Source organism: Poecilia reticulata, linkage group LG16 (assembly GCF_000633615.1).
Source record: "Poecilia reticulata strain Guanapo linkage group LG16, Guppy_female_1.0+MT, whole genome shotgun sequence".
NCBI lineage: Eukaryota > Metazoa > Chordata > Actinopteri > Cyprinodontiformes > Poeciliidae > Poecilia > Poecilia reticulata.
The window spans coordinates 28,162,547-28,175,278 of record NC_024346.1 but is presented as its reverse complement, the minus strand read 5'-3'; the positions used below and the strand labels follow the sequence as shown (position 1 = coordinate 28,175,278).

The 12,732-nt window shown below is 40.4% G+C and overlaps 1 protein-coding gene across 1 annotated transcript; it reads right to left on the bottom strand.

Moving 5' to 3' along the window:
• Window positions 1-3,256: 3,256 nt before the first annotated feature.
• Window positions 3,257-12,732, bottom strand: dcaf13 (ddb1 and cul4 associated factor 13). The gene is made up of 11 exons (XM_008431860.2): window positions 12,517-12,732; window positions 11,717-11,916; window positions 10,014-10,121; window positions 9,173-9,262; window positions 8,933-9,088; window positions 8,767-8,844; window positions 8,622-8,704; window positions 7,685-7,849; window positions 7,452-7,587; window positions 4,692-4,855; window positions 3,257-3,624 (listed from the first exon to the last, which is right to left on the bottom strand). Exons 1-11 carry the CDS (start codon window positions 12,584-12,586, stop codon window positions 3,537-3,539), a joined length of 1,338 nt encoding a protein of 445 aa, XP_008430082.1. The 5' UTR covers window positions 12,587-12,732; the 3' UTR covers window positions 3,257-3,536.

Below are 12,732 nucleotides of genomic sequence, written 5' to 3'. Positions count from 1 at the left end.
TGCACAAAATCTTTTTGTACTGTGGGAGGAAGCCGGAGCACCCGGAGAGAACCCACTCATGCTCATGGAGAACATGCAAACCCCATGCATAAAGAACCCAGGCCGGAATTCAAACCCAAGACAACAGACTGGACTGGAGACACAACAGTGAAGAATCTATAAGAAGGGACAGAGCAGACTGGAGGAAGCTAAGATCCTTCAAGGTTTGGAGCAAGATGCTGCAGATCTGTTTAGAGCGTCATCTCTTCTGCTGTCATCTGTTGAGGCAGCAGCATCAGAGCCAGGGACCTAAAAAGGCCCTGGTAAAACGTATTTCCCTACCAGCCTATCAGGCTGGTTCCCCACTCGAGGAACCAGCCTGATAGAGAAGGCTGGTTCTGTTCTGAAAATGACTGTGCAACCTCTGGAGATGTTAATGCAAAGAAGGATTCTTCGTAGGATCAAGAAAATTAGGAACAATCCTGACCATCCTCTTGACGAGACTGTCTTGGGAAGGTGGAGCATCTTCAGTCAGAGGCTTTATCCGGTTCAGTGTGGTACAGACCGCTTCAGGAGATMTTTCCTGCCGACAGCCATCACCATCTTCAATGGCTCTTTGAAAAATCTTGATGAGCGACAGCACGTAATTTTCCTTTCGGATTAACAAAGTGTTTTTGAATTGAATTGAAACAGGAAATGTAATTACCACTGGTAAATACGTTTTACCAGTGGTAATTACTTCTGCCATTCTAAATATTAGGAGGAGCGCAGCAGATGTGACATATTCAAAAAGGCCAACAAGGACATTTCCCAGCTTTACGTTTAGTCCGCTTTTTTGGTTCCGATATTGTTAGTAAACGTCTTGCCTCATATGTCCAATCTTTTAATGCCGCTTTTGGCAGATGAATAATTCCTTTTCTATTCCCAATTCCAGTCCAGTCTTCTAAATCTGCTTTCGTACGAGCAGGAGTTGAGCTTTTTGGCTCAACTGTTGTCTTTATACTGTCAAATACCCTAGCCAGGGCATAGTGTTTTTTAACATCAGAGAAATCATTCCCTTGATCAGATCTCTCTTCCCTGCTCCGGTCTTCAGATTCCGCTTTTTCCCCACTCGAGGAAGTTTGTTCCGTCTTCTCAAGCGTATTGTCTTCCCCAGCCAGTGAAGTTCGCTTCACAGCTGGGGAAGGCTTGAAAAGATACGCATCGATCACATCGTATTCGCAGTCAGTGCACTCGTCCTGAGAGCTAAATACTCCCTCCCCAGCCGGGGAAGGATTGAAAAGGTACGAGTCAAAAATATCGTACTCGGAGTCAGTGCAAACGTCCTGAGAGAAAAATTTCCTCGCAGGGAGAACTCCCCCCTCAGCCGAGGAAGGATTAAAAAGGTACGAGTCGAAAACATCGTACTCTGAGTCAGTTCCAACGTCCTGGGAGCTAGCTTTTTTCTCAGGACAAACGTCCCCCCCAGCCGGGGAAGGATTGAAAAGGTACGAGTCGAAAATGTCGTACTCTGTGTCATCCTGAGAGGTACTCCTTTCAAATGTGACATTGGGAAGAAGTTCGTTGAAAACTTTCTTTACTCCCTTTGTAATCATATATCCAACGCCGAAACTGATGGGAAAAAACATTGTAACTAAAGTCTTTTCCATTTTGAAAATCCTGGTAAAACAGTGTTAAGGCCAAAGAGTTGTTAGTTTATGACCTGATGTTTTGAGATGAAAGCATTCATAACCCCAGACATTCTTTGATCTATGACGTAGATCTATGTCATAGAAGAGGTCATAGCTACAATGAGCTGTAGTTCTAGGGGAATGTCTTGCTTCTGATAGTTGCTATGGAAACGGTCAGATCAGTTCTGCGTGACTCAAGCTATTAACCCTTTGCAGCTGCGTCACTTAATCATTCGAGGCGCCATGATGAACGTCAGAAGAGAAGGACGGGAGTATTGAACAGAGAGACTTAAGTTATTTTCCCAAGTTGTTTTTACCAATTTATTCATGGATTCTTCTTGTTCGAGTGGAGATAACTTGTCTGTGAACGTAACAAACCTGATTGGGGCTCATAGACGGTGGTACTTACAAAAGTTGRAAATAGCTRGCTTCAAAACTGACCCATACATCCTCGCTCCTGATGAACGTTTGTTACATTCATCAGGAAGTCAAATTATTGACTTTGCCTGAATTCACACCAAATGATTTATATCACTATGTCATAAATAGAATTTCCCCTTGCACCGGAGCAACATTAAAAATGTGCAAAATATGAGATGCTAAATCAGTTTTTTCCATATATGTATGCTAGGCTACATGATGGTGGGGCATTGTCTCCATGGTAACGAATAGTTACATGCTTACCTTCTCCATGACCATTTTTTAAATTTAAATCAACTAAATAGAAACAATTTTAGACAGGCTGTTTTTTTGACATGCTTTAAAGGAGCGTAGTGGTTATTTCACAAGTCTGAACAGGAAGTGATCGGCGCCATTTTAGCAGGCAAGTGTATGTTCAAAGAATAGTGGGCTCTGTGGTTCCTTCTATCAGTATGAGAGTCAGGGTGAGGAGGAACCATGTTAGGAAGAGAAGTGGAAGCTGTAGGATCTTCAGAACAAACAGGTTATGATGCTGGACTACTGATTATCCCCCTGTCTGGACACAGGATCAATAGAGCCAGTTTAAAAGCTAAAATTAATGGTTATATGCCAGAAATGGAAAACTGGGATTCACTCTATGTCATGATGTTCAGGATTTAGGTGTCATGGCATCTCAAGGTGTCAACATTGCAGCCAGTGGGCTGAAGGAATTACAGCTTTATTTTGTAGCAATTCAAGAGCAACCCAGATTATGTATATACTGCTCAAAAAAATAAAGGGAAGACTTAACACAATATAACTCCAAGTAAATCAAACTTCTGTGAAATCAAATTGTCCAGCAACACTGATTGACCCGACGAGGGTCCCCGTTGTCAATCAGTGTTGCTTCCTAAGTGGACAGTTTGATTTCACAGAAGTTTGATTTACTTGGAGTTATATTGTGTTGTTTAAGTGTTCCCTTTATTTTTTTGAGCAGTATATATATATATATATATATATAGTTATCATAGTACCCCCAAGAATTTAAAACTACTTTCACCCCTGTGTGTACCAAACATCAAAGAAAAGCAACAAAAATCAATTATTACATTTTAATGTGAATCAGACTTCACTGACAACGTCTAGCACATTTATTTAAATATGAAATCAAACTGTAGAAACTAAAGAGTGATAAAGGGACATAAGAGAATCTTAGAACCAGATTTATTTAAACTTTATTATTTTTTTGATTTCCAATATAAACAACTCCACTGAAGTCTTTCATTTTCCATGGCTCCAAAGTGAGGACCTCATGTACCATGGAGCCTGTAATAACAACCTGACTGACTCATGTGTATCTACAGTACAGTCACTGTCGCTTGTTTTCCATCCACATGTGAATCCTTGCAGTTTTAGATTCCATGTACGAGTCCTTGGTGTCTCCACCTCACCACTAAACAGGAAGTCCTTCAGCCTCGCGAGCCGGATCTATTTCACCACACTGACAACATGTTTCTCCTTCTCAGACACAACAGGCACGCTTCCTGGTTTGCTGTGCTTACGGACGTTCCTCTCCCTGAAAAACAACAGAAGAGTCATGAATTACTCAAACTGCTGGTGGAACGAATCGGGAACAGGTGGAGGGAGAGAGAAGAGAGGGAGAGAGATAAAGGGATGGAAGGAGGGAGAGGAAAGCAAACAAAGAAGAGGAACAGATTGAATATGTGACTGTTGGACTAACAGTTGCGTCACACACTGGTGCTTTCAAAAACTAATGCATAAAAGTACAGATCTAAAATATTTTATGCATAACAGTATGTTGTCAGAAAGTTTGTAAAAAAAAAAAAAAAAAGATTAATAAAATGAGAACATTTATAAATTGAGAGGATCGGAGATTAAAAAATAAAAAAAATCAGAAGAAAACGAATGGGACGTTGTATTTCTGTTTATGGAACAAATCTGTAAAGAAACCAAAGAGAGTAAGATACATTTTTACTTTTGAGAAAATAAAAAAAATTATATTCTATCAAGGTACAAAGATGAGATGTTTTTTCTTTGTTATTACTACCTTTAAATACACACACTGTTTTGTTTAAAGATGTGTCTATAAACACATCTTTAAACAAAGATGTGGTTATATCTTTGTTTAAAGATATAAACATTGACGTTTGGTTACTTATGCTATAGCAAACTGACCTATGAGAGAAGAGGTAGACTATATACAACTTTTTTTTTCCATTCAAAACTTGTCAACATGTGGCATGTTCACTTTAAACTGTAAATAAATTAAATAAACTAATTTGCAAGGTCTTATGTCTGATATATTAAAGCAGTGATGTGAATCAGAGAATAAACTGTGATTCACATGAGGGAAGGGCAAACCGGGACAATCGATCCACCGTTCGAGCTGTAAATGAGTATGTAGTGCCTGTCGCGGCTACGTCAGAGCAGCCCGGTCCCATCTGTGAAATTTTCCATCAGGCTGGGTGAAACTGCGTAGGTCACACCTTCTCCCTGGCACCGGCCCAAATCGCTACCTCTCCCTTAAACGAAGGCAGCGGGGGATTCCCATCGTTTCTTCCCCGTGCTGCTAGTAAAAAAAAAAAAAAAAAGAAGAAGAAGAAAAAGAAACTGGATACGCACTTTCGACGGCGGGCCTCCTTCATGACCTTCAGCTCGTTTTTCTGGTGGTAGATGACCTTGGGCAGGTGTCGGTGGCGAGCGATTCGCTTGATCTGTGGGTGGTGCTGGAACTTCTCCTTCAGCTTCTGGCTATAGTGAATGGCCTGCTTCTCTCTGGGAGACAGCTGGGTCAGAAAACAGGGAGAGGGAGCACACAAATATACATGAGCCCAATAAGTTCATCAAAAATGACTGAAATGTCTGTTAATACTCCCTGGTTTTCACAAGCACTTCTCAGTGGGTCAGTATTTTCATATTTTGTCAAAATTCTCTCATCACTATAAGAAAGCCCTGATTAAAACACTTGAATGGTGGACACAATGTGGGTGAAGAACTAAAACCTCAAACAAGTAGATCAGGATCTGAAATACAGATATGTCAAAAAACTATTGGCTTTAAATATCAGCAGTAGATGACACTCTTCATTTAGTATAAATCCAGAATAGGCAATCTAAAGCTTAAAGCCATCTTATGCTTAAGATCTAATGCTTTGTTTTTCTACCAAAAACAAACTACAATCTCAAAAACCTCACAGCAGCCTGTGCAAACTGTGAACTGGTAAACCATGTGGGTGGACATTCACACAGAAACTAAAGATTAACAGGATAAACTGGGGTTGGAGGCGGTGCGCCACCAGTAATCTTCCTGTATGAAACCAGGATAAAACTTTGTAGAGCTTCAAACAAAGCGTTTAAAACGAGTTCGGCTGAAACTGATATACTTGTGTTGTTACAAGTCAAATCAATTGTGCATTTACAAAGTTCAACTCACTTGATTGTGAAATGCTGATCTGTACAGTTGAAATAACTTCAGTGGAACGACAAACTCATTTAAAAACAAATCAATGTCTGTTAAAAACGTGAAACCACCAGCTCGACAACATGCCCACCTCTGTTTGGCTCGTAAAAGCCACCATCTGGCCTGACTGCTCTCCTCGGAGGCTTTTATTCTAATTAGAAGCAACAATTTGTCTGGGATTCAATTTGAGGGGGAACAGTTGGTACAAGCTGATCCTGTTGCACTAAACTAAGTCCAATCAGGATCAGGAAAACTGCTAGAAGAGGAGGTACTTGAGATTATTGACAGTCTTCTGGATCATCAACAGCGTCAAGCAGAAGTTCAGTTAAGGTGGAGAGGCATTCAGGAAGTCCAACAAGTCTATAGAATTGTGGGCTCAAAGACATTCTCCTAAAACGGTCAAAACTTCACTTTAACCATCATTTTAAAACACTGAAGATTGAAAAGAAGAAAAAAAAAAAACGTTCATGTGTTTGCAACATTTTCTGAAATTCAGTGGTTACGCTCCTCGGCGGCCATGATGGTCCTGATCATTGGAATCCAAATCTGATGAGTTTACTCTCAATTCTGGACGTCCAGCTGTTGGTTTAGGTTCATACTGGTAGGGTTATTTATAATTTACCCCCATAAAGTTTTCCTGCATTTCTTTATATACAAGAAAAAGAATTCTTCTTCCATTCCCACTAATAAACGACCAAACAGTAGCATGGTTTCAGTGGCTGAATGAGACATAGCGCTCATCACGAACCGCGGTCGCTACTGGACTGCAACTCTGCCTCCCAAAATTGCCCCACTTTAGCATTTATTGAAGAAAAAAAAAAGTTAAAAACAAAATAGGTCAGAGAATGTTCTGTGGAAGTGTTTCACTAAGTAATATTCCAAAATGATAGCTCAAAATAAGTTACCACACCAGTTCTTCTACAACAAAGAGTAAACAGAACATGACTGAATATATAATATAACCTTGAGTAAAAAAGTTCCAACATGTCGAGGAAACTTCTAAAAAGTGAGTCGCAGCAGTGAAGAGAGTCTCCGTTCGTCCAGAGTAATGCCTTCAGCCCCCCGACTAAGCTTTGATTCAGCATCTTGGCGTTTCTTGATAATTAAAGACGCTCTCGGTAGAACTTTGTCGTTAATGCTTCGTTACGTTCAAAGTGGCCTCCGTTTAAGTGATTGGCCGATTTCAAAGTGCTGATAGGAGCAGCGCTTGTCTGATCTATTTAAGTGCAGAGCTTGCGAGTAAATCTAGCCGTGCACAGTGACAGTAAAACAAGTGCCAAAAGCAGCCTGCTTCCACCAGCGAGCTGCATTAAGAGAATAAGCAGGAGCGAATGTGATTAGGAGTGAAAGATGGCTGCTGGAGATCATCTTAATAATCTGGCAGTAAAGTGCTGCTTGAGGCAACTGAGCACTTCTTGGGAAGTCTCAAGCCCCATGCGACAGCTGAGGACGCAATATTATTAACGCAACAGCTGATATTATTGACAGAATCCACTTGATATCAAATGTTTCCAAATTGAGCTTTTCTTTTCAGGCTGTCCTTTCATCTGGAGACACCGTGCCAACAGGAATATAGCACTTATTGAGAGTGATTGTACCCTAAGTCAGCATTCATCAGTGCATTTGGCAGCGGTCGTCCCCCCGTAGCATAGCTGCAGGCGGAGTGGCCCACTGTTACAGTGCGGAGGCGGGCCCGGGGCCAGAAAGAATGCAGCCAATTCATAAAACTACCTTGAGTAATAAAACCTGATGGAGATACGAGATATTAAGACAGCTGAGGAAAATGCAGCTGCTGATCAGCATGTAGACATCACCATTAGTAATGACCTGGGCTGCGTGCCAACAGGAAACTAAGCAAAAAATAAATAAATAAATAAATAAATAAATAAATAAATAAATAAATAAATAAATAAATAAACTTACCACTCCCAGCTTCTCCGCTGCGTTCGCCTTCCACAGTCGGATGTTCATTTCGTCCGAGCCGCTCAGGACGTACTTGTTGTCCGCCGACCACTTCACGCAGATGACGTGCTGCATGCGCTTGGTGTGGTAGACTTCTCTGCAAACACGCCCAGAGACATATTGCACCGTAAGCTTCTAATAGACGGACAGGTCGGGTTTAGAAGTGGCGAACGCGACGAGAGCCAGTTACCGACCTGCTGTTTGCCGAGTCTTTGGGGAAGATGCGGATGGTCTTGTCGAAGCTGGCGGAGACGAACTCCCGTCCGGTGGGAGAGTAGTCGACATCCAGCACGGCAGAGACATGGTCCACGTGCACTTTGACGGGATTCTCTAGATGCCTCATGTCATATGTGTACAGGCTAATGAGACGACAGGAAGCAAATCTAAAGTTAGCATCTGCGTCTTTGGTACAAACCAGGATGTGCAAGCTAAATTTGAACTACTTATGTGATGACTAGAGCTGGCAATCAATTAAAATTTTTTATCAGATTAATCACCATGCTCAACTTTCTAAGCTTGAAATGTAAAAATTGACACTGTCCTAAAATCTTTTACAAACCAGATATCTCAGTTTTCCAAGTAAAGAAGAAATTTTGTTTCAAACGTAATTCAGAAATGTTAGCTGTAAGCTGGTTGTACATCGTTGGGAGGGTAATTCATCATTGCAGTAAGTATATACTATATTGGTTTTATTCAGCAGTGTTTTTTAAACCTCGCTCGTCTTTTCACTCATGTTTGCAAATCTGCATTGCTGACTGCAGTATAAGACCGTGTAAGGCGTGGCAGAGAACTAAGTAACCGTCTCCAGGAGAGAAGCTGAAAAGTCAATAAATATAGCAACGAAGTTGCTAAGTTAGCAACAGTGGAGCGACGATTGTTAACCATGTTAACCACATTTTTGACAACTTTTCAGCACAACCAGAACCAACCTGAAAAATTGCTGCATCTTTCTCAGATTCATCAACATTTCTATTGAATCGGATGTTTTATCTCAAATTAAAGGTAGAAAATTATTTTAAAGGATTTGCATCCTTTTAAATTCGCCATTTGTCTTATGACATATTTTCAATAATTACGCAAACCAGAAGCTGTTGAAAGAGCAAACAAAATGCAATTCCCTCTTAGACTCACTTGTAGTCTTCATTTGCACAAGTGAAGTAGTAAGCTTCCATTGGGTTCCAGCTGATCGTGTTGGTCCTCATTGTCATGATCACCTGAAGGAGAAGCAGAATTTTTCAATATGAACTTGAAAGAAGAAAGAATAATAAAGACCCACCTTTTTAAGAGGCGTTGATTCCCTCATGTCATATAAAACTATACTTCTGTCAGAGGCACAGCTTCCAAGGAGTTCTGTCTGGAGAGGAAAATGATCCAATTGGATGAAATCAGCAGGTTTCATATAAAACAGGTTCGGTTCCAGAATATTGTGTACTACGTCTCACCTCCACAGGGTTAAAACGGACGGAGCTGAAGCTGTCGACCCCCCAGGTGAAGGAGCGGATGGGGGTGCTCCTCTGCTCGTCCCAGATGTCCACCTGGTGGCCGCATGTTGCAAACACAGCGTTCTTCTGGTGATGGTCCAGTCCTGTGAACACGGCCTAAAAAGGGATGCATCTCTATAAGCAAGAAAATCATAATGCAAAAAAAATTTGTCCTGATGAATAAAATCAAAGAGGCATTACCTTCCCAAGGATGGTGTTAAGAGGCTCCTCCTCCTCTCCGTAGCCCGGTGCTTCCATTTTCCAATGTTTTATGGTTTTGTCGTCTCCGATCTGTGACAATCAAGGATAGGTTGTAATTAAGGGGAGCACCGATTGCAGTTTTCTGGCCGATCATCCATCTTTGAAAAAGACTCATTTGTTAATTTCAATTTTGGCAGATACCAATTTCTTTTTTTTGTCTGAAAAAAAAGAAGCTAAATATAGCAACAAAGTGACTAAGTGTCAGAATCAGTCGATTGGGGCCGATTTATTGGTGCAACTAAGCCTTGAAAGGTAGCAGATTTTGCTGGATGGTAAAGTGCTGTAGAATTTTTTATAAACGACATTATAGTTGTTTTCAAACAATTTAAGTATTATTATGGTAATAGCCCAATAATCCAAGAACACATTCTCAAAGATTAAACTTTAAAATTCTAATGAGCATTTAACACTGGAAGGCATTTTTAAAAATCCAAGATAAATAAAGCGACCGAAACAACAAATAAATTGATCACAAAGTCTCCGCAAACAAAATTATCATAAAAAAAAAGGGAGGCTAGTTGAGACCAATGTGTCAGACTGAAGACTTTAGTCATCCAGTTTTTGGTGGGAAGAGAGAAGAAACAAAAGATAAACAATAAATCTATGCAAATGGAAATTATTGAGCTGATCTGAATTTATCATGTGATCAATTGATTTACTGTTTATTGTGACAGGCCCAGGTGCACCCCTAGTTGTTATGCTGCTCATAGGTATCTGTCTGATTACTTAAAACAAACAAGCTGAAGGGAAAAATGTGAAAGTGATACAGTATACCGCTTACCGTAAAGAAGGAAGTACCGCAGTGTCTGACGACCATTCCCCGGACAAACCCTTCATGCGCTTGGAGAGTGCGGACACACTCATGTTTGGTAAGATTCCACACTTTGACCTACAAAGGTCAAAAGGTCAAAATTTTTATAAATTTTATTTTTAATTTTAAAAAAATAATAATTTAAAAATATTTTTTATCATTTATATAAAAGAAAACAACAACAACTAAACAGAGCGCATAAAGCTCCTCGACTTTCAAGGGCTTCATAGTAAACCCGTTAGCGCAGTGTTTTTCAACCACTGTTCCACACCGATCGTCAGGTGTGCCGTGGAAATTATTCAATTTCATCTACGGTACCGTATTTTCCGGACTATAAGCTACTACTTTTTTCCTTAACTTTGAACCATGCGGATTGTAGCCCGCTGTGGCTTTTCTGTGGATTTTTCTCCAACCACCAGGGGGCTCTGTAGCAGGAAGTGAATCATATGAAGTCAAAATTGTAAATCAGAGAAGAACGGCTAATTTTCATTTAGAACAACCACATGCTAGCAGCAGGCACGACGGAGAAATGCTCATATTATGCAGCTTTTAAGTTGAGGGCTGGCACTACAGGAGGGAAATAGAGCCGCTGCACTTAAGCTCGGTGTGAACGAAACCATGGTTTAACTTTGGAGATGGAGTGCTGCGTCCAGCAGATTTATTAGGACGAGGCATTCTGCTGGGTCCTAATGGAAAACCGAGAGCAGCTTCCAGTTTTTATTTTATTTTTTTAATTGAGGGTGCTAGTATGGTGCGCTCYATWGTCCGAAAAATACGGTAATTGGTTTTAAAAGATTTTTTGAAAATGAATTGTCTGCAAATAATGCCATCTTCGAGTATTTGCCGTAGTAGTAGCAGCTGCGTAATCATGTAATGTTCTTACCACTAGATGGCAGTAGGTACAGAGCATTTTACATTAAAACGAGAATTAGTGTTGCACGAATGTTACAGGTAGCGGCGAGAGCACTGAATCTAGAAAAACTGTGATGGAAAAGACAGTGAAGCTCAGCAGTAGTTGGAAAGAGCATGAGTCCATTTCCCACAACATATCTGTGTGAAGTGAGCTTCTCTAGTCTGGCTACTATAAAAACTAAAAACAGAGAGAGACTGAGAGTTGTTGAGGAAGAGCTTTGTCTTTCTTCAATTTCTGCCAGTAAATCAGATCTGTTTTCATCCAAACATGCACAKGTTTCACACMARGTGGGTAAARTATACARRTATTGACATTTTGTACATGCAACTCTTCATATTGTAACAGTGAATATGAAGTGAAATGTTTCCCAAATATTATTGCTTYTTTCAGAATAAGAATTATTTTCTGTATTCTGGCTATAAGATGCTTGTGGATTAGTTTGTAAAACACTTTGACGTTTTCTACAACTTCTTTAAATTTAAGACCACAGTGTTGTGGCACCATTCAGATGTATTTTTGAAGTGTATATGTTAGGTGCAGTTTGAAATAAGAAATGTAAAATGCGATAATACATTTTTGTGTTTGATTCCTATTCAAGAGACTTTGATAAGAATGACTATATATAGGCGGCTACAGAGTATCTTTATTTCCATTTTTAGTTGGTGGTGTGCCTCGGGATTTTTTCAATTAAAACAGTGTACCTCGACTCAAAAATGGTTGAAAAACACTGCATTAGCGGTTAGCTCAAAGAACGGCTTACCTCGCCGTCGCAGGAGCCAGAGAGCAGGGTGGAGAGACTCTGGGGGTGCTTGGCCAGACAGTTCACCCCGTCTCTGTGTCCGTCCAGGGAGGCCAGAAAAGGCTTGGCAAACACGCGCTCCAACTTGGTGGCGTTCAGAGCCCGAGTGTATTCTCTGCTCACCTCGAACGGATGAAGGGAGGGGTCGTAGTTCCTGGGGACTGACACGGGGACAAACAGTCAAAGGTCGGTACAGCAAGTTGCCTCGCAGAAGAATTCACAACCTTTAAACTATTTACATTTTTTTTTTACCAAAAAAAAAATAACATTACGTTTTTTATTTGTATCCCATGAGCTATGCCAATAATGGAGAAAGAAGATACATGCATGCTTTAAAGCAAATATAAAACAAGAACCATGCATTTGTGTCACTACTTAGTAGAAACACCATTTACTGCAATTAAAGGTTTGTCTCCATCACATTTTTTTTATACCTCAAGGTTAGTCAGACTGAATAGACTCCAAATTCTCTCCATTCCTCGAGTAATGCCGTCCTTCATTTTTTTAAATGTGCAACTGGTCCAACACACCTGAATAAAATCGCTTTATTAGCCCTGCTAATTAAGCGACTTATTTTATTTGATTCGGAGCAAAGGAAAACTAAAAGAAATGAACGTCATATGTTTTGTACTTTTTTAAAACCCGTATATACTTTTCCTTCTACTCAATAGCTCAATTCCAGCTTTGTGTTGGTTCTGTAGCACAGAAGTTGATGTTTACGCTAATCTTTAGCCTCTGGAAGCTAACTGTCACACACTTACCTCGCTGAATATCGTGTTTAGTTTCCCGGACATAATCATCCGGGTTTCTTGAAAGGACCTTGACCTTCATTTGGTTTCAGTACCAAGAGCAACGCCAATACGAAAGAGTGTTTAATAATAATATCCTAATGTTAGCGCAGAAAAAGACTAGCCGACATGTGTTGATAGAGAAGAAGTGGCTTGGTCTTCTCGCGTTGCATTGTGGGACATCGTCGC